Source organism: Leptosomus discolor, chromosome 8 (assembly GCF_034619465.1).
Source record: "Leptosomus discolor isolate bLepDis1 chromosome 8, bLepDis1.hap2, whole genome shotgun sequence".
Taxonomy (NCBI): domain Eukaryota; kingdom Metazoa; phylum Chordata; class Aves; order Leptosomiformes; family Leptosomidae; genus Leptosomus; species Leptosomus discolor.
This window is the reverse complement of record NC_141398.1, coordinates 9405535-9427629: the sequence shown is the minus strand read 5'-3', so window position 1 is coordinate 9427629 and position 22095 is coordinate 9405535. Positions and strand designations below refer to the sequence as shown.

The 22095-nt window shown below is 39.5% G+C and overlaps 1 protein-coding gene across 1 annotated transcript in view; it reads right to left on the bottom strand.

Moving 5' to 3' along the window:
• Positions 1-22095, bottom strand: part of MOCOS (molybdenum cofactor sulfurase) — a 222828-nt gene that overhangs the window by 184048 nt on the left and 16685 nt on the right. Inside the window, exons 2-3 of the mRNA XM_086469348.1 lie at positions 12354-12443; positions 9631-9697 (exon numbers count right to left, since the gene is read on the bottom strand). Of these exons, the coding sequence (XP_086325474.1) occupies positions 9631-9697; positions 12354-12443 (157 nt within the window). The remainder of the gene's footprint in view (positions 1-9630; positions 9698-12353; positions 12444-22095) is intronic.

Sequence of the window (22095 nt, the reverse complement as noted above, 5' to 3'; positions counted from 1 at the left end):
TTGGTGGTTTTTTTTTTCTTCCTGCAAAACAACACTGTTTTCATACATAGTTTACTCACAAGTCAGAAAAATCTGGTCTGTGAGCACTGCCAGATTTTCCAAGTGATTCATATCTCTAAAACCTCCTCTATCGCATGACAGGTATTGTGCAAAAAAATGTAGTGAAATACTAAAAGAAAAACTCTTTAAAAATAAAGACAAACTAAAAGAAGTGGTAAGAGGATGGCTGAGAAAAGCCTAAGTGTTGAAAAGCTCTTTTGAACACTACTGACTGTGAACACTGGATTCATTACAAGCCTAGGGAGTCTTCATAAAATCCAAACCATACACATCTTACTCCTCTAAACAGTCTCACCATCCAAAAGCTTCCAATAAATTCTAAAGTATTAGCAACATGTTATTGAGCTGGCACTCAATAATACTAATGATGCAATTTTCTTCTGCCTTGACACGTACCAAATATACTAATAAAATCTAGCAAATTAAACCTGGATTCACTAGATGTTATTAACCTTAATATAAAGGAGACAGTTCTGTTCAAAGTCTTGCTTCATTTATCTCTCATATTCCTGTATCTTACCATGACTCATGTTGCTTCTTAAAGGCACCCTTTAATTTCAAGGACACAATCTTTGTTTACAACCTTCATTTTAGAAATGGAGTTTTAAACAGGCAAGAATGAATGAAATAAGCAGAGAAACAAAAGAAGGAATAAAGAGAGTTAGGAGGAACTCATTAATATTGCCAGCATATACTACAAAGGCCTGTCTGAGTTTTAGGCACTTATTTGCTGCTCATTTTCAAACTACCAACAAAAGCTAGTGCATTTAGCTTCAAAGAACTAGATGCTCAAAGTGATCAAGCTCATCAAATAATTTTCTTCCCTTCAGGTCAATGTGGTTCCTTACACAATACCTCTCTGTACAAAATCTCAGTCTTCCACTTTTGTTCTACACATATCAGTATCAATCAGTTTATGGACCACATTATCACTTTCAGCCTAGCATGAAATTTCAGAACAAAAACAAACGGGAAATATAATCTTCCAAAAAATTTATTACATTCTAGAAGAATCCCCACAAAGATGTGCTTTCTTTCATCCTGGAAATCTAGTGTGCTTGCAGGTTTCCTCTCTTCATTTGAAACGCCCGTGACATTTCCTTATATTTACCATAATTTTTGCCTTCTCCTAGCACCCAGAACATTTGATCAGGTCACACTGCCATTTAAAGAATCTTTTATTCTTTCTCAATTACCTTACCCTTGACTGCCATACTGCACGGCTTATTTCAATGACCCATTCTATTTTGGCTACACATTTCAGAAAGATGGGGGCAATCCAGAACAGGCCCAGGGAGAGGGTCAGTGAGATTGGGGTAGGAGATGAAAAATGCACCTTTGAAGTAGAATCTAGAGGAGTTTATCTTGTTCGGCCTACAAAAACAGGAGAATGGGACAGGTTTCCTCTACATAAATGCATCAGAAGGGGTTAATGGTAGAAAAGACCGTAAAAGCCTACAGGCAATAAAAATGTTGTCACAGAAACAAAAAGACACTGGCTTCCCCAGGGATCAGTACTGGGTCCAGTCCTATTCAACATATTCATCAACGACCTGGGTGAAGGGACAGAGTGCACCCTCAGCAAGTTTGCTGATGACACAAAACTGGGAGGAGTGGCTGACACGCCAGGAGGCTGTGCTGCCATTCAGCGAGACCTGGACAAGATGGAGAGCTGGGTGGAGAGGAACCTAATGAGGTTCAATAAGGACAAGTGTAGGGTCCTGCACCTGGAGAGGAATAACCCCATGCACCAGTACAGGCTGGGGGTTGACCTGCTGGAGAGCAGCTCTACGGAGAAGGACCTGGGAGTTGTGGTAGACAACAAGTGAACCATGAGCCAGCCATGTACCCTTGTGGCCAAGAAGGCCAATGGTGTCCTGGGGTGCATCAAGAAGACTGTGGCCAGCAGGTCGAGGGAGGTTCTCCTCCCCCTCTGCTCTGCCCTGGTGAGGCCACATCTGGAGTGCTGTGTCCAGTTCTGGGCCCCACAGTTCAAGAGAGACCTTGGGAACTACTGGAGAGAATCTGGCGGAGGGGTATGAAGATGAGGGGGCTGGAGCATCTCTCTTATAAGGAAAGGCTGAGAGACCTGGGGCTCTTTAGCCTGGAGAAGAGAAGGCTGAGAGGGGACCTTATCAACACTTATCAATATCTATTGGCGGGTGTCAAGAGAACGGGGCCAGGCTCTTTTCAGCCGTGCCCAGCGACAGGACAAGGGGCAATGGGCACAAACTGGAACATGGGAAGTTCCACCTGAACATGAGAAAATCTTTTACATCAAGGGTGGCAGAGCACTGGAACCGGCTGCCCAGGGAGGTTGTGGTGTATCCTTCTCTGGAGATATGAAAACCCGCCTTATGTGATCCTGTGCGACCTGCTGTAGATGACCCTGCTTTAGCAGGGAATTGGACTAGATGATCTCCAGAGGTCCCTTCCAACCCCTGCCATTCTGTGATTCTCAAGAGCTAGTGGAAGAAAGAGTTTTCTAGCCCTCCCATTGGGGAAAGAGCAGGTGAAAAGCAGCCTGTAATAGCAGGACATGAGACACAAAAAACCCAAAGGTCATTTGCATTCCCATACTCTTGAACCATACCAGTTGGGATTTGTTTATGACCTGAGTCTTCTGAAACCTGGCACCCTAAAACCCTTACTGGGCCCTCTCACTCTCATTTCATCCCTGCTAAGGCTAAGGTGGTCAATTTGCACCACATCATTACCCGCTGCCAGCCACTGCCCATCCTTCTGCACTCCCTGTTCTTAGTTTCTTCTGCTCAACACTGCTGCTGCAATGCTCCTGCTGGCTCCACTCTCTCTGGTGTTTAACACATCACCTGGGCAGCCTAGAAGCTGTGCAGTTGCCCTGCTTTTTGCCACAGAAAGGTTCACATTTTCAGCAGGGCAGCAATGACCTTGGTAACAAGCCGTTATATATTTAATGAACACAGCTAGCTGGTTCTGCTTGTGGCCAAGTGGGTTCTCAGTTCTGAAGGGAGATAAAAGACAACAACCACTAACAGGTGTGGGATATTAACTGAGAATTTCAGCAAGACAGCAGGTTGCAGAGGGCAGCAAAATAGAAAAAAAAAACACCAACCCACAGTGTTAGGACTACAGCATCTAGCTTAGGTGCTGTAAATAACCTGCTCATTAAAGAAAGGGAGAGCTGAAGACGTGCCATTGTTTGGCAAAGTAAACGTGTTTGCTCTGTCTGTAAGAAAACTGGATGAGCTACAGAAAGTCTGAAACAACTTATAAAAGCCAATGGCATTATTAGAGATGAGAAGGCAGCCACAGTTACATGTGATGTAACAGGGACAGAATATAATTCTCAGGCTACATCACAACTGAGAGAAAAAAAGAAAAATAATTAAATGACTCCAACACTGCAGAGTCACCTGCCCCCAAAATTACCACTACTTGCAGATCATATCTGCTCTGGAGAAAAAATAATGGAAGTTCCTGAATACATTGTTATACTGAGGGGGTTAGAAGTTCACCAACAGTTTAGAAATATATATATATATATTCAAAATGTAAATAATACACCATGAACTTGCTAGCCCCTGTTCATAATGATAAAAAAATACAAGCATCACTAATAGTTATTCACTTAGGTGGACTTTATAATAGAACTATTTCAGCGGATATCAGTGTTTAAAGTGCTAAAAATCACGATCATTGAAGTGTGTGCAACAAAAACGGTACCAAAGAGCTGAGGAAACAGGACAGTACGTAGAGGCAGAACTGCCATGCTTTTGGATGGGGAACAAAGACTTATAATGCAAATGATGATTGTTAAGGACTTGAGTCTGCTGGTTAAAACTGCAGCAAAGTGGGGCTCAGGTAGCAAATATAAGGATGAGCGCAAAAAGCTCCGCCTTTCAGCAGAAGGGACACCAGGAATGTCAGATTCATTGAGATACAGATGCCACCAGGGAAGCCCATGGGAATGCTGCAGTGTCCCTTCAACAGCTTAATTATAACAACAGATGGAGTATTCAGATTGTTTCACAAGTGAAATGAGTAAGATTCGAAATGGAGCCCAATACTGGGTTTGCTAACTTCACAGGAAGATTATTAGAGACTACTTAAAAAAGTGCAGTAATAAATTATCTCTATGCTTCCAAAATCTTAGACAAATTAGTCTTTCCCAGGGTTGTGACCTTAAGTAAAACATAAGATATAAACAGCATAGGTTAAACTTTCAGCAGTGGTGCAATTCTCGGTAGAGGATCATTGAGTAAGTTTCAGATGGTAGAGCAAAACAGAAGGTGTCTGCAGTCTTCAAAAAAATTAGACATGAGAAAAAATATCAGCTGAATTTTGGACAACATGCATAATTCAAGATGGCATTCCAAATTTCTTAACTTGACTTGAAGCAAATGGAGCACCTCTTCAATGCTACGTAGCTTACGATGAGAAACAGAAGAGCACTGAAGTCACTGAAGTGCACAAGTGCACACAGGATGGCAGAAATTATTTTTGTGCTAAATATCCAGTCTTCCAAAAGCCTTATTTAAAGTATAAAATAAAATCAAGTCCCTGCCAAAAGAGCAGCTGAGGATGCAGCAAGGCTGTGCGCATTTAAAAAAAACGTCAACTAACACGGTGGCCTGAATCCCAGGAAGCCTGTACCACTCTCCCTACTCTGAATGTTACTTAGAGAGCAATGGAACAGCAAGATCACTTTTAAACTTATTCCCCATTGCTTCTTTGTCACAGCCACATTATAAAAGCAGATTCCTGAGGGTTTTTTCTGAATTGGGAAGGAAAAAATTAAAGCTTGTATCTACCCATTTTTTCAGACCTCTTTGCAAAACACCCTCTAACCACCCATACAAATTAAACTCAGAATTGCCCAGAAGCATTTCATCCTTTGTGTTCATAAACTAGCAATCTTGACCTCCAGATTTTAATTTGTTTTACTGAAATATTTATTTCTTTTGATAAATGAAGCATTGCAGATTTGACTCTCTTTGCAACAAAGATTACACAAAGATCATGACCATGACTGTACGAATTTTATCTACGGCAATCTCTTCATACAAATCATGAAGGTATAAAGCTGAGTACCAGAAGAGTAACAGGCAATATTAGCAAATTCCTTTCTAAAGCTTCAATTATCAAGTTAATGGTTAATGAATTTATTCAGACAGAGATGAAAGTCCAGGAGCAAAGTTGCAAAGTAAAAGCCTAATTTCTTAAACCAGTCTAACTCATTCAAAAATAACAGTACCTGTTGCCCTGGCCAGAACCTTTTTACTACCTTCCATAGGATTGCAAAAGTAAAGCCATGAAAATTAATGGATTCACTCCTAGAAACAACTGGTTATAAAATGGAGTCCTTTGTCTTCTTTTTTACTATCCATTGCATTAGCTTTTTTCTTTTAGTGCTAAAAATTAAAAAAATAGGTTCCCAAAGGTACATGAAAGGCTAGGTGTGGCCAAAGAGAAAACAAGAAGCACCTGCACCAAAGCCACTGCTCGGCGCATAACAGAGCACAGAGTTGGGATATCAGCCAGCAAACTGTGGGCACACTGGGATTGTTTCTCTGCATGCCTACGTAAAATCATTTCATGAACCACAAGGAAAAATATCACCCCTCTTGCCTATTATCAAGCTTTTCCAAAAAAACCTATCCATTATTCATAATTATCTTCTAATGCTTCTTTCATTTGCCATGTACAGAGTGACCTCAGTGAGCACTGTCACCTTCTGCTAGACTTCAGCGACTGTGGCATTTCAGACTTGCCCTGCTGAGCAGTGGGATCAGGAAAAGCAGCATTTGCAAATGGCATTCTAAAACAAGCATGCAAAAGGGCTGAACCATCCTAGTTTTTGAAACAAAGTTTTCACGCTGATAAGTACCATTAAGGAGGACAAGACGCAGTGCTCACATGTCACTCATCCGTATGGTCTCCCATCGATGACCTTTGCAAAGGACAAATCAATACTAAGCAGATACTGTATCTACTATTTCTTACTGTTTAGGAAAGGTCAACCAATTTTCATGTATGTATCAGTTCTAACATTACTGTTTTCAGACACAGAACTGCTTAAACCTGGGAATAAAGAAAAAATTCTTATCTTGCACATAGCACCATTTCAGAATATGTGATCATTCAAAAAAAAAAAAAAAAAAGACTTGCAATGGAAACTTATTTCATAAGCAAGTACAATGCTTACAGAAGGAATGTAAAGCTTCATCTTGCTATCATGAAATGTTCTCTGCAAATGCAATGTAAATCAAATAATAAACAGCATTTATAAGACTGCTTCCTTAGCAAAATCCAGTACCACCTGTGTGTTTCACCACACAAGTGAGTATTTTTTAAAAATACTGAGCAATTTACCTTGATTTTGTGCATGCCCGCACATTTGTCGTTTGTATGTGCAGGCCATAGAGATTATTCTCCCCTTACAGTTTACTTAGATGGCACATTTTGAGAGAGGCTTGTATAGAAATACACGTTTTGGTTCTATATTTAAACTTCATCCCATTTAGCTCAATGCCTAATCCTTTTAGCTTCAGTGAGAAAATTCTATAATACACATATTGCCACAGACTAGGAGATGCCTGGTACTGAAATCTTAGCTGAAATTTTTTACCTTTTTTTTTAATATATATTTGAATTCCCGAAGTATGCTTAAGTTTAACATTCCGTAGTACCTGAAAGTTCAAGGATGAACATCAAAACTCCATCAAATTCAACAACTGTGCTTAAATGAAAAGGTATCCCGCTGTGTATCTTAAACACACCACAAACATAAAACACCGCTAAACCTTCAGTCTGGATCTGGTTAGAAGACACTGCTGCCCTATTTGATATTGCAAGTGTAAGATCTACAAGGACAATGTTTTAAAATATTCAGAAAGTGAGTATTTTAAAACGCTTGCATATGGGAAAAGGGTTATTTAATACTCAACGTAACGAATTTCTGAGTTGCATTATCTGCAGCATCATAAGGAGATACTGCACTCATGTTTTTCAGCTGTGTGGAAGTGGAGAAATGGCATTTTCATACATCTGTAAGCAAAGTCATGGAAAGGATCTATAATCTTTTGATGTATACATTTAATGCACTTCAGTAAGGTCTACTACAGTTCTTGCTTCCTTTTCTCCATGTTACTCAGTTAATGTAGAGATACACATAATCTTAAAAGTCTCTCAGCAGTTCATTGCAAGTAGACAAGCAATGTTTTTATGAATAAAATAGTTATTTTTACTCTTATTGTACTTGAGTTGGTCAAGGGGTAAGCCACTGATTACTGTAATTTTGTAAATCATAGAAAACATCCATTGACTCAAATATTTAATTTTTTATGTTATTTCCTTGCAAATCCATGTTCTAAGAGTGGTTTCTGTTGGTCAAGCAAATATGAAGGCAAAACCGGATCATACAGCTTTGTACTGTGGAACAACATACATTGCCAGAATAGGAAAGTCTGTTCTGATGCTGCTATCACCAATATCGACAAATATAAATCAGAAATTAAGCTTTGTGCTTATTTTTAATTAGTTGCTTCTGTCATCTCATCAAAAAATCAAACTAATTTTTTTTTTAAATCATCTTGTCTTGTCATCAAACATTGAAAAAAGGCCATACTTCTGGCTGCAGCCATGTGCCAAAAGCAGAACTATAAGCAAGCAATTAATTTTAAGATTTCTCAAACTACCCACTGAATTGTTCTTTCAGTGAGGAAATCCAGTCTGTGCACTGTGATGCAGACAGAGCTGCTTGTCTCCATGTCTTGTCATATTGCTTATTTTGATTAGCTGCAATGGCATGGAACTATAGATTTTTCATACACTTTTATTGCGTTTTAGATAGCTGACTTACTGACAGTGTTTTGGGGGCATTTTCTTTCTGAATTTTTATGATTGCGCTTTTTTCATGACTATGCTGCTTAAATTTTTATTGAGGAATAATGGCTGAATTTCTGTAGGGATAGACGACAAATTCTATTAGGGTGCAAAGGACTTACTTTTTTTTTTTTTTTTTTCCAAAAGGAAAAAAACCAACCAAAAAACCCCAATACAAACACTGGAATGATTCTTGTCATCTCCCATCCTGCTCTTATAAAAGTCTCAAGCTTTTTTAAAGCAGGATCCAAAATAAAATAAGCTGAAGATGTCAGCTCTTGTAAAGTAATCCATACAAGTTACACGGTGAAAGTCTATTTCCTTAGTCCCTAACAATGAAGAACACAGAGCACAATAGTAACTATTCCAGAAACAGCTACACTTTCTACTGTGCCTTCATGAGAAGAACTATTAAATGGCAACACTGAAATATCACTGAGAGTAAATGGAAACAAGAATGCTAAGGCTGCATGTGAGCACATAGGTATGATCGGGAGACTCTGCAGGGCTATAGGTACTGCTGTACCCGGCTGTGTCTGCTTTTGAAATCAGCTGTTCCTCATAGATAGTCTCTTTCATTTCATTTGGCCCTACATTAATAGGCTGTCATCCTGCACAGCGTAAGAGAGGGTTGTGGAAGAAGTAAAAATAAATACTTCCTCCAGAAAGCTGGTGGTGGGAGTAGGCGGGGAACAGCTTACAGCCAACAGCATCTTCCAGCTAGAAATCTTGGGTTTTTACACCCTCACAAAAGTGTAGTCAGAGAAAAAGCAGCAGAAAGGTATACAGCAGATTTTCTTCATTACAGCTATGAACACTACAATGCTACAGTTCCATTACTATTCATCTGAATTCTGTGATGTGTTTGGGAGAAACCTTAGCTTTTAAAGAAGATGATAAAACAAAGTGGAACACATGACGTTTCTTTCCTTGCACAAAGAGTGCCATTAAAAGCAGGCAAATAAACTCAAATCAATTCTTCAATAAAGATATATTTCATAAAATAGCAAGAGTTACCTAACACAAACCCCTAAAACCAATACCCAGGTACTTAAGTTGTGTATTTCTTCATGGTGTAAACTAATGGCAAGAGGTGTACTCTCAACACATTCTGTCCTGAACTTTCAGGGGGATACCTTATTTAGAGATTCAGTTCACTTTCTTGCCCACACCCAGAAGCCCCATCACTCAATTTTACCTTTTCATTTTCTTTTTGCTCTTAAAAATTACTCTAAAACTACTTTAAAAGGTATTTTATTACTCCAACAGAAGTACCTGCTGTAAAACAATGTACACATTCCCACAAGCTTTTTATAAGTTCTCACAAGCAATTATGCCCTATTTAATTTCATCTGAATTTTAACCATGTCCTTGCACTTAGTTCCACCTTACTATCTTACCATACCATCTTACATTTTGAGATTCCAACTCCTATATCTTAATTAAAACTGTAGATTCACATTACAGCACTAATTTAACTACAGGACTTTGAGAATTGGGACATCTGGGCAAAAGAGAACTGACTTTGTCCAACACCTGACTGTCCAAGTACTCTGTATTTTAAGTGTGAAGTGTTTTCTTTAGATGCGACAGATGACCCTTAGAAAATCACATCACATCAAAGTCATCAAAACAGCACAAGCCTAATAAAATGAAAACTCTATGAAGTGCATTATACAACATCTGAAAGAAAGATTATTCTACCTGTATCGGACATGCTCGATTGTGTCATATGTCAGCTTGCTGCTGATATTCTGACTATGAGGGTTGCCTAGGAGACAACAGAGATATAGAAGTTAATCATTAATCACAATTTTGCTATTAATTTTTTCTTTTATCAAAGTATTACACCAAGCCAGGCTGAAAAGATGACAAAGAAAGATTTAACATATACTTCACAGCAATGCCCTGAAACTCCTTAGAGCAGTTAGTCAAGAGAATGGACATATAACAGAAGAAAGCAATTATGACAGACCTTGAAACTTCAGATGGATCTCTTACTAGCACTTAGGCTGTTCCCTTAAAAGGAAAACACAACTGCATATGCACAAACATACTAGGAAAAACTACAGACAGAATGCATATTCATAAACATATTTGCGCACTAGCTAAGAAGCCATTTAAAAGAGACAGCATCTGGAGATAACAGACATTCATGATTGGACACCAGGACTAATCTTGGCTTTTTTAGTGACTGAAATTCAAATAGCTCATGAAAACATAAATTTTACTGCAAAATTAACCGCCACCTTAGCACAGCTCAGTACAGGCATGTATTAACAATTAAGAGCACATAAGAAGGGCATGAATTTATCTTCCTGAGCAAAAATGATTAGAGCAATATCCACATAGGCACAGCACACTTTCCTATCAGTAAATGCTTAAAGATTACGCCTAAACAGTTTGGAAAGAGAACAAGAAAAAAAAATGCTATATTAATACAGTTTTTGCAATATAAGCTACTCTTACTTTAAAATTTCAAAATCACCCCGCTGAAAGTTATTGAGTGAAGGTGTGGAAAAGAATAACAAATTTAGAGCTCAAACCCAAAACTAATACTTAGACTTTTCATGTCTGATGTTGCATTTCTGTAATTTCCAATTCAAATATTCTCAATTTAGAAGCAAGAATGTCTCTTACTTACATTACTTCCCTCATTTACACATGCAACAGCTAAACTGCAGTTCTTTGGGCCTGTGGATTATCTCCAAGAAAATAAAAAAAGCTGCAAGTCAAACTCCCCCTTCACTCACATCTCTGTCTGTTAAATGAACTCTTTTCATACATCAGTTACTGCTGTCAGACTATCAGAGATATAACTGAAAAAAAAAAGAGATTTGACCATACTAGAGCTCCTGTTGTCATTTTAGATGAAAGCAGTATTAAAAAAGGTACAATTTGCTCTTCCATAGTATTATAGGTACTATGCAAATGTGCTTCAAACTGGCAGCACCACTATTTCTATTCACAAGCACTCAACTGGTTCACAAATTATTTTTTTTTTCTGCCACTTATGGTACTTATATAAGGGTTGAGCCCAATGAACTAAGATCAGAGTGCATACTTTTCACTTTACAATGGCTGGAGTGACAGAACATTAATTTTAGGATCACTGACACGCACTTGAATAGGAGATTTTGAAGGTAATCAAATCAATGGGTCTTGTTATAACAGCAAAAAAACCCTATCCCTATCAAGAACAACACCTATTTCATAGCGGAACTTCAGTCTACGCTGTGGATCCTGGCCTCGCCAGCATTTAGGAAACAAAAGAGGGGGAAATGACACATACAATGGCACGCTGAAAACTACCAAGAACTCTCAAGAGGCTCGCCCAGATGATAAGCACAAGTGTGGCGGTGCCTGAGTGAACACAGTTTTCATTTAAAGCAGTGGTACCTCGTTCCCAAGTGAGGAATCACTTTGCTCTGTGTATCAGGGAGCAGAAGAAAGACAGAAAACTAGCAAAAAGGCCACAAAGCCCACAGATAGTAACACACAATAAGAAATCTTGATTACTGCAGTGGGACTAATCACAGCATATATAGATGCTATTGTACAGTATAGCTTTTTTCTCGTTAAGCATGAATCACTCCGATGTAAATTGTCCCACACAGTAACAATATTTCCTAAACAGTGGATGCTGCTGACTTTGTATAAATGCACATTCAGTGTGTGGTTCTCACTAGATAATAAAGTTAGAAAGAAATGAAAGGTTTAAGTAGAGATCTGGAGATGAAGTACTTATAGGTGGTGCTGAAGTGCCCACGTCCACAGCTTCAACGGCTAAATCGTCACCCAGATATTGCACAATTCTGTAGATATTTTTACTCACATTCTTATGTGCAAGATTGCTTTGGCAATACACATCCTTTTTTCTGAGTATGCACTAAAGTCTAATAGTCTGGGAGAGGTATAGCAGCTATTCCCTGCCTAAATTCTCTTGGGATCTTTGAGTTAAGCTTTCTTCTAAATAAAATGCTTATACTGAGCCACAGTATAAGTTCCCTGTGATGACCCTCACTGAGAATGGGAGTGGTTCTGGATTCTGGTCCTTGCATGAGAAATTGGTTTTGCATTTTCTGTGGAAAAAAAAACAAAACCAAAACCAAACCCTGAACAAACAGTACTCAGAGCTACATTGTATTTGTTTATCCTGAGCATGGTGCCTTAACCCTGCAGAACAGTCACACTCCCTTTGGTTTTTCTTCTTCACCAATACAGACATATCCTTGGCCACCAAAGAACAAAGCTAGGGGTGACATGAAGGCACTACGACGCCTTTGTAAAATCACTGGTCTTCCAACTACTCTATAGCAGTGCTAAAAATCCCACAGAAGTATGCGTCCAACAACTCAAGAGGCACAGTTTTGATCTATTTAGACGGAAACCTGAGAAGATTAATGGGAATGCTGTTTTGCACTTACCATAAACGTTGTTTCTGAGGTCATCAGTAAAAGCTTTAAGTAGGGTCTCTGGGAAAAGTGCTGAACCAGCATGGTCAAGGTAAGTAATTCCTAAAATAAAAATAAAATTACTAGATTCAATTTTTTAAATATTTAATTCCATTTTCTCCCACAGACTACATTGTGAAGTGCACCATTCAAACACACCTAGCACAGTACACCACACAAAAAGCCAATTTCCCTAAACTTCTATGATATTTCTCTGCCTGACTTAGAAGTCTCTATAGCTCTCGAAAAACACCTCTCGAATTTGTTTCAATAATCAGCCAATATTCACAGCAAGGCATCTTTCGTTCCCTAGCACAAAAAAAAAAAAAAGGAGGATACAATAGAAGCCTAACATTTTAAGTGCATCTTTACAATTTTTAATTAAAACAAAAATATTTTAAGAGGTCCTTCCTGTCATGTCTAGATTACACTTCCTTTGGAAATGAAAAATATTTTTGTTCTGCCTATACAAGACTGAGCAAGATGGTGCCTTCAGCCACAGTGCCTTGTTACCCCTAGGCACTACTTGTTATGCAAACTACTATTAACACAATGATAACAATTATTAATAATAGCAGCAACAATAGTAGTGTTGCCTCCTCACCGGCAGATGAAGCAACTCTGTCGAACTAACAAGGCCTAAATCATGCTGGAAGCCCAAAGACAGGACTAGTTTAAGTTTTAATGTATTTAAGTATTTCTTGCCACTCTGCTGCACTTAGCATTGAATTAATTTCTAAAATCTCCTTTTATATTATTAAGCTATTGCAAAACTTTTAAATAAATGCCCTTTGGAATCGAAGGCTTTTTCATGTTTGGCCATTTTAGATTTCTTAATCTTTAGCAATTATTCTTCCATTTCTCCAGTGTGTTTCATGCCTTTATTAGTTTTTTCATTTCACTTACCTTAAGTATTTCAACCTATTTCAAATTTTAATAATGATGAATATGATTAAGATTAGAATTTATTAAGTATTTTAAAGGCCTTCCTTTTCCACAGGGACTTAACACCAAGTTAAGCTTTAAACGAGAAGCCTTGACACTTGGAAATATATACTATTGTATATTATGTTGCTGTAGCAGTGATTCAGTGAGTAAAGATGTGAGGCAGTGCTAACGATAAAACCAATCCAGACACCCATCCCTTCTCTTATTTTCAAAAGAGAAAAGCCCTCCCCTGCCTCAGGATTTTCCCACTTACAGTGTCTAGCAAAAGTAGACTCTTTAATGATGGTTTGAAGTTAATCAAGTGGTTTGAGATGCTTTGAGGGCTGGAGTGTGGACAAAACCTGGACTGATTTATTAGAGGCACAGACCTTCTAGGTTTTTTCTTTTTAAATCCTAGAAAGTTTCTCCCAAGCGGTCAGAAGTGGCACATACAAGCACGTGGGGGTCAAAACGCATATGGGGGTCCATCCAGCCCAGTTTCTGACCGGAGGGGTTACAGCTGCTCAGCTCACCTCCAGAATGCCGGGGGTTTGGAGGGAGAGAGGAAACTTCACCACGGCAGGAGACAGCGAGGCCCCTGCCCGGCAGAGCGGCACGGGATCTGCCAGCAAGGGGACACCAGCAAGGGGACACCAGCAAGGGGACACCAGCTTTCTCTCCAGCAGGCCACACGCTGACCCTGGCCACCCTGAGACCAGGGCCTGCCCCACGGCCCGCAGCTTGGCACCAAACGCCTCTGCCCTGAGGTGGAGTTGAAGTGGGGGGTAACAGACACGGCCACCAGCACCAGGGCCCAGCTCAATGGCAGCAGTCAGGGCTATAAAGACTCCGTGGTCACTGGCCACAGCTGGGACAGCTGGGAAAGGCAGGCCTAGAGTTGAGAAAGGGAAGAGACAGCCCTGAGCCAGACACAGGGGGAAAGGACTGCCATCTTGGAGGCAACCATCCCAGCCAACACTGCCTCTCAACAAAGTCCCCACAGAGATGCCACTTGGCTCATTAGCTCTTATGGGCACCACAAGCACAGCCTAGTGATGCTCCTCTGGAGGCAGACAACTGCCTGTTTTGGATCCTTCCAGCCCTAAGGAGGTTGCCAGCGTGGAAGCAATAACGCAACCATACAGCATGAACAAAAAAGGAGGCTGAGGCTCCTCAAACACAAGCCATCCCCCGACAAGGGGACAGGCACCTGCTGTCCCAACCAACGCTCCTGTGATGCAACGTGGACTAAAAGATCTCTAGGTAAAGAGCCCCTAAGCAGTTCTTCAAATTTGATTTGTTGGGTAGCTCATCGCAAAGGCCAGTACTGTGGTTCTGTGAAATGGAGGTAAAAAAACCCAGCCGATCAGTTTTTAAATTCCTCCTCTGGGTATATTACTTTGAAAATGGGGGAGGACATTTGGCTGAGGAAGGGAAAATTATTAATTCTTAAACTTTTATTTTATCTTTAATGCTGCTGTTTAATTGAAAACAGAGAACAGCATTTAATAATCTCTTTCCACTGCTCAGAAAAAGAAATACACTCTCTCATCATTTGAGACTGTGCCGAAACAAATATCTTTATTGCTATTGCACTTTTATGCTCTAGTTTTTTCCTCCCTGTCTTATTTCAACAAAACTATATTTTTAAAGGAAAGAAAAAAAATGTGGCACATGCATAACACCAGCAAAGAAAGAACATTAATAACTTTCATTGTGCTTTTCCCTTGGTTTAATAACATTTGCTATTTTAACTCTATTGAATGCACATTAACCAAAGAGATTTGTCAGTGTATACAGAAAAAAAAAGTTCCCCCTGTTTCACTGTGGTATTTAGCATATAGGCTGTCAGCACTATAAAATTATATTGTTTACAGGAAGTAACAGGAGAAAGAAAATATAATATGATCAACCAAAAGAAAATGAAAATGTAATATCCATCAGGATGTGGTTTCATTGCTCAGGGAAAATGTAAAATTAACTTTTAGTTTAATTTACATACTATTATGTTTGGAATGTGTAACTGACTTCATTGATCTAATAATATACCAACTATTTGATAAAATCACATTTCAGAAGTAGCTTTTTTTTACAGGAGTATCGAAAACCATTCAATGGGTCAGCATTAGTTATGGAAAGTTATTCAGCAAGAGTATCGGTTCATAAGCTGTAATATTCATATGCTAATATTCTTGCAGATTAATTTTACATGGGGAACACTTTGGGAACCAACACAGGCCAGTCTGTCCTGCTGAAGAAAGCCCCAGCCCAGCTCCGGGTTCTCCTTCTGTGCTACAATTCACCTCTTAATAAAGCATCCGCCATCTCTGTGTGCCTGCCTTGGCTCTTCGTAAAACTTCATGAGTGCACGTGCACATACAGCCTCAGAAATGCCAGGGGACCATTCAGTTTAACTGAACATTTCTATCTCTTGAATGAAGAAAGATAAAGATAATTTAATTTGAGGCATTTTAAAATTAGAGTTTAAGACCAGGTGAGAACACTCAACTGTACATAGTCTGACTGCTGCAAAACACACAAAGCAAAAAGAAACTACCTGGATTAATCTTTTGGAGCCAAAACGCTTGCTTCTGACAAAAGCACGTTTTCCTAAAAGGTGTCTCCACCTGACTTGGAAGAAATTTGAAGACGTCATTTGATGAACTGAGAGTAGAACAAGGCAGTTATGTCTTCATTAAATCTTTCAGTAATTATTAAGCTATGGATATGCCTACCACCCAGAGGATGGTCTATGGGGGGGAGAAGCACAGAGAGACCATGGCACTTCCTACAGTGGCCTGGTGGCAAATGCTTTCTCCTTCACACTGCACCTGTAAACCCATGCCTGGTCACCCAGCTCCTATCTGACTAAGTTATTACTACTTTGGTAGTACAGAATACGATGTTTTAATCCCTGAAATTGTTCTTGGAGCTACATATTTCTGAACTTTGACTGAGCACCACCTCCAAAAATAACCAATTTACCTACACTCCATGTGGCTGCTCCATGTCCACCTCCTTAACCTTTTGCCATCCTGTGATTCTACCACAATCACCAAAACAAGCTGACCTGCACCTGTGGCTTCACAAATTATTTCTCACAGGCATGGCACTTTGAAAATGCTGTACTCCAGCTGACTACAGGCTGCCAGTTACATTACCAAAAGTTTCATAATGAGGAATGAAATGTGTAGTTACAAGGCAGCAACTGTACAGAGCCATGAATTTTGATTGGTGCATATAATTGCAATTCAGTGGGACTATATACACAATATTACTTGGAAAGCACATACAGCCAATGCCCTGGGGAGACAGTATATATCTTAAGTAGAGCAATATTAACAAAGCCAGTATGAAATAGATTATACGAAAACAAGCTGAAGGCAAAATAAATCATTATCTGTCAAAAGACAAATATGAGAGAATCTCATACACCAAAATAAAAGCAAGAGAAAAACCAAGTGACAAAATAGGGATGAGAGGGCTCTACAGAGGGTGTAGACAAGTGTGGTACCATTTGGACCCAGTGAGGTTTTAACAGGTAGTATCACATCAGGTATCTCAGGTTATTTTAGTCATCCAAGTCAGATGCTCTTTAGAGGCAGCTCCCTCTTTCCATCGATGGCATAAGAACGTAGCTGCCCCCAGGGATGCTCCTAAATTAAATGTCAAAAGTAGCGTTAACTATGTAATACATATAACCTTTATGAAAGTGCCCGCAATTTCACGATGAGACAGGGCATGGTATGTACGTATAGACAGATAAAGATCCTGGTTCTGCAAAACCATTAATGAAGTGCACTAAAAGCAAAAAAAAAAAAAAAAAAAAGAAAAAGATCGTACTAATATGGCTTGAGATTTGCTTTTGCTGAATATTTTCTGGAACAAATATTTAGCCTTCCAGTACTTAAACTGGACTAAACTACAGGAAAGATGCAGGAGGACTCTTTACCAGGGAGTATGATGATAGGATAAGGGGTAACGGTTTCAAACTGAAAGGGGCTAGATTTAGATTAGCTATTAGGAAGAAATTCTTTCCTGTGAGGGCGCTGAGACACTGGACCAGGTTGCCCAGAGAAGCTGTGGCTGCCCCCTCCCTGGCAGTGTTCAAGGCCAGGTTGGATGGGGCTTGGAGCAATGTGGTCTGGTGGAAGCTGTCCCTGCCCATGGCAGAGGGTTGGACTAGATGGTCTTTAAGGTCCCTTCCAACTCAAACCAGTCTGTGGTTCTATGATCATTATCTGTACCTTCAGTTCCTGTTCGGCATCAATTTAGACAAAAGCTAGCAGAACCAGAGTATGTTTTCTGAATAACAATGTGCCTCACACCTAAACACTCCTGCTCTGCTAGACAAGGTAATGTTTTGTTTCCCTTGCTTAGGGCCAAGGAGCAATTCAAAAGACCACACAAGCATAGTGCTTGATGGACAAAGCCATAGATGCCCAAAGCCTGAATAGTTACCACGCAGTTAAAGAAGACGCTGTTCTCAGCATGACTTGACTCAATTGCTACAGGCCCAGTGAAGTAACGCAGCAGTCAGCCCGCAAACATGGAGCACGTTCTGCGTCCCACTGCCAGTCCACCAAGTTTATCAATTTTTGGTAATCACAGCTCGACTTGACTGCCAAATGCCGATCCGCACTGGACTACAAGTAACCTGGATAATGGTATCAATATTTTAAGGGCCTCTAACAAGTTATGGAGTTCTGTGGGAAACTGGTGTTTAATTAATGTCTTTTAGTATTTGACCTGATGGACTGATTACAAAAAGCAAAGCACGAAATGTGCAATTACACTTATCCATAACAAGTTCCCGTTACTTTTATCCACATGGTATTTGCCTGCATTATTTGCTTGCATTGCATTACTACCTACAGCAAAGCGACAGAACATCAAAACAGTTTACAGCCAGTGCCACACACCCTCTTTGCTTGCTGCACTCCTCAGCAGGGGCCATACCAACGCCACAAAAGCTATTTAGGTGGCTAGGGTTATTCCAGTAAGCACTGGCACTATTCCATGTCCATGAGCCCTTACTTGCAGCTTATAGTTTACAGCTTGCTGGTATTGAGGTCTAGGTGAGCACAAAAGAACACAAGGATTTTACATTTATTAAGAAGTCACATCCAACCCTATGAAATATAACTTTCACAGCTACAGAGAAAAAAAAAAAATTACATGCCGTCAAATTTCACCATTTGCCAGCTCCTGTGCTAAATGAGACCAGGGTAAAGGGATCAATCAGCGCTGACCTTCGCCTATTTGGCCCACCTGTAAGACACAGCTTTATTCAGTGCTCACTTTTTGCTCACTGGGGCATGATTAAATATTGACTGCAGTCAGTGATGTTATTTCCACAGACACCTTTAACGGGTTGTGTGAGACCAGCTGAAGCCTTACTTGTGGGCATGAATCAGAGGTAGGTACCTCAGCTCCATGCGAATAACATAGTGCAGCCTACTGTCTCATCATCTTTAGATGAAATATAAATCACAAGTGATTCATATTTATGCAAGTCTTCAAACAGCTGTAACTCACCCAAACTGAAACTTTCACACCTCCCTACTGAAGATATGACCATCTTTCAGTCTCTTTTTTTTTCTTTTTCTCTGATGCAATTGATCAAATGAAATAAGAGTTAAAAGAGAACATATTCCTGTTCTCTATTGCTGGAAAATGCTTTTGTTGGTTTTGCTGAAATTTTCACAGAAACATTCACTTTTGTGTAGGAAAAAAGCATTCAGAATTTCCACTGGAGATGAAAACACGATGGTAAAAAGCAATGTTTAAAGAATATTAATAATAATTGTTTACAATAGCAGCCATCAACTAAATTTTCTAGAAGCATTCTCCTGCTCTACTTTTCTTCTCATCCTTCCCACAAAGCAGCCACAGGCTTACAACAACACGCCGCGATAATATTTGAAACTGACTTTTCTAGTCAGTTCTATTTCTTGCTCTGTGACCTGAATTAATTGGATTCATACAAAATCTAGGACAAATTAGTGACTCTAAATATTCCCTGCAAAATATACCAAATGAAATATGCAGTGATATATAGAAGGTCTTTTAAATTATTTTATGGGTTTCCAAAAACACTAGAAGAAGACAAACTAAGTTCAAAACAATAGAAAAAAAAAAAGTAACCCTTTTCATCTCCCTTTTCCCTTAAAACTCATTTCATTACACAGAAATACTCAAATCAGTATGAGCTTCTGTCAGCTAGAGCCTTGGGTTGAACATGCAACCACAGCAATAACTAAACACCCGCATGAGAACTGGTATATGCAATGAAGACTGAACGATAGACAGAAAAATCAGTTATCCCGACTGTTGAGGGCCCACAGAACTACTTCCCAGCCATCATTTCCTCCCGATGACAAAAGGACGGGTAATGCCTTGGCAAATGCAACAGTACCTCCCTCTGCTGGCTTTTTCTGGCAGAGAAGTGGCTGCTACAGCAAACCAGTAGTAAAGTTATTCTCCAGTGGAAGTTCCTTACACGAGGTTCCCCACAGACAATTACAGCCCTAGATTTCTTTATACCATCCAGCAAGCAGTCCATTGCCAGGAACAGACTGTGAAGATCAATTTCAGCGACAAAAGAACACGAGAAACATAAGTTTCCCTTCAGCATAAATTTGGACTATCTTTGTAAAACCAAATAACCGTTACCAAGAGAAACCGTACACAACTTCAAAGGCTGTGAGAGGGAGTGCGAGGACTGCTGGCCAGAACCCCACTCTCATAAGATGAGAGGTCTGAGAAGTTTGTGCTGGCCCACAGTGGGTAGTCCTTTGCTACAACAGGTAACTACAATCATCAACCAAGCTACTTCCATCTGGAAAATAGGTAGGTCATTAGTCTACCTTGCTCAAACCAGAATGGTGCTTCATAATCACATCCCCCTAGTAAGAAACTACATCTTAACCTTCAGACTATGTTTTTTCACAGTCAGTGTATTCTTATATCTCCCATATCAGCATCATTCTGCTTTAGTACCTACCTTCACCGATGCGGCAGCTATTTCTCCTTTGGCAAGCCAGTAGTACCTCTCCACTTTCGCTGGGTAAAAATGCCATCTTCCTTTATTTCTAATGCATGACAAATCTGACACCCCATTCCAGTCTCAGTGGTACCTCTTCCAGCTGGAAGCCCTTTCTCTGGGAGCGACAGGGGGATGGAGAGCACGGAGTGGGGAAGAACGCACATTCCAGAAGATCTCAGAATTTTGGAAAGCTAGAGTAATTTTCCCTAACTTTACTGGAAAAATACCTCGTCAGATCAATATATCCCTATCTCTTGGCTTACACTCCTTACTCCTTACCTGGTCTACACTCCTAATTGTTCTAGTAGTCAGAAAGCACAGCATTATTAAGCCAAGGAGACATTTAATGCTAGAAAAGTCCAAGTTTAATGCTTGACCAAACCTCCTGTATCACCTTTTTACCAGGAAGCAGTCACCAATGTAAACTGAAACCACAAACAGGAGACAGCAGCAGTTTTTCAGTGTGCCTTCTACAGTGTGAAAAAATGGTAAGTATAGGAATTTCAGTAGCACTTCTGAGTAACTAAAGATTTAATATAATGTATGGTTGGAATTTCATTTTAGTAAGACACAGAAATAGTGAGGTTTTATTAGGGAAATGAAAAACTATGTATAAGCTTTCCTAGTGCATATATTGGGTTAATCTAAACATTTTTCCATCACAAAACCTTTTGGCACCAGTTCCCCACAGAGCACGCCAGTTTAACTTTTACTTTATAGTAATTTGATCCAAGCTGCTACCTGAAGTGAAACGTATTCAACTATAAACAGACCAATCAAGATGATAAGATTATGCTCAATTGCTTTACCTTTACTGAAGTTCACAGACTGCATTAGATATACAGACGTCAATAATACAACTCATTAAATAAATGCATTTCTTATCGAGGAATTTTTTGAAATGAGAATTATTTTGTAAAATTTTTCAGGACTGACTGTAATTTCCTAATACCTCCACAAACAGCGTAGCACTTTTGGAAAACAGAAGGGTTTGTAGTGATAGGATGAGGGGTAATGGTTTTAAGCTAGAAAAGGGCAGATTTAGGTTGGACATTAGGAAGAAGTTCTTCAGTATGAGGGTGTTGATCACTGGAACAGGTTGCCCAGAGAGGCAGTGGAAGCCTCATCCCTGGATGCATTCAAGGTCAGGCTTGATGGGGCTCTGAGCAACCTGACCTAGTTAGAGCTGTCCCTGCTTATTGTAGGGGGGTTGGACTAGAGGACCTTTAGAGGTCCCTTCCAACCCAATACATTCTATGGTTCTATGATTTTTCCCACTCAAAAAATATATATCCAACAGACACAAACAGGTTTCTGTCAGTTTAATAGGAATGTAATTATACATTGGCATAAAACTTCTGTTAATACCTTACTATATTTGGTAAGTTTCTACAGCTTATTTTTCGATATATTAGGGGTCTTCCCAAGCACAGATTCAAAGTCTTCAACAACCATTTCCAGGAATGTGCTAGGAATGAAAAAGCATATATTTATCAAAAAATAATGTTATAGTAAACCACAGTTTTTAATTCTGAAACAGTATGACAACTGCAGAGATTTGTTAACTTGTTCTTACAAAAGTAACAAAATACCAGCTTCCTAATGACTAGGCCTAAACACAGCAGTACGTGAGAGAAATCCTACTTAACACTGTCCTGATTTTAACAGGAATAACAGCATGCAGCTTCCAGATATTCTGGTTTTTTAACTTCACTCATGCCCAACATGTTACAGCTTACT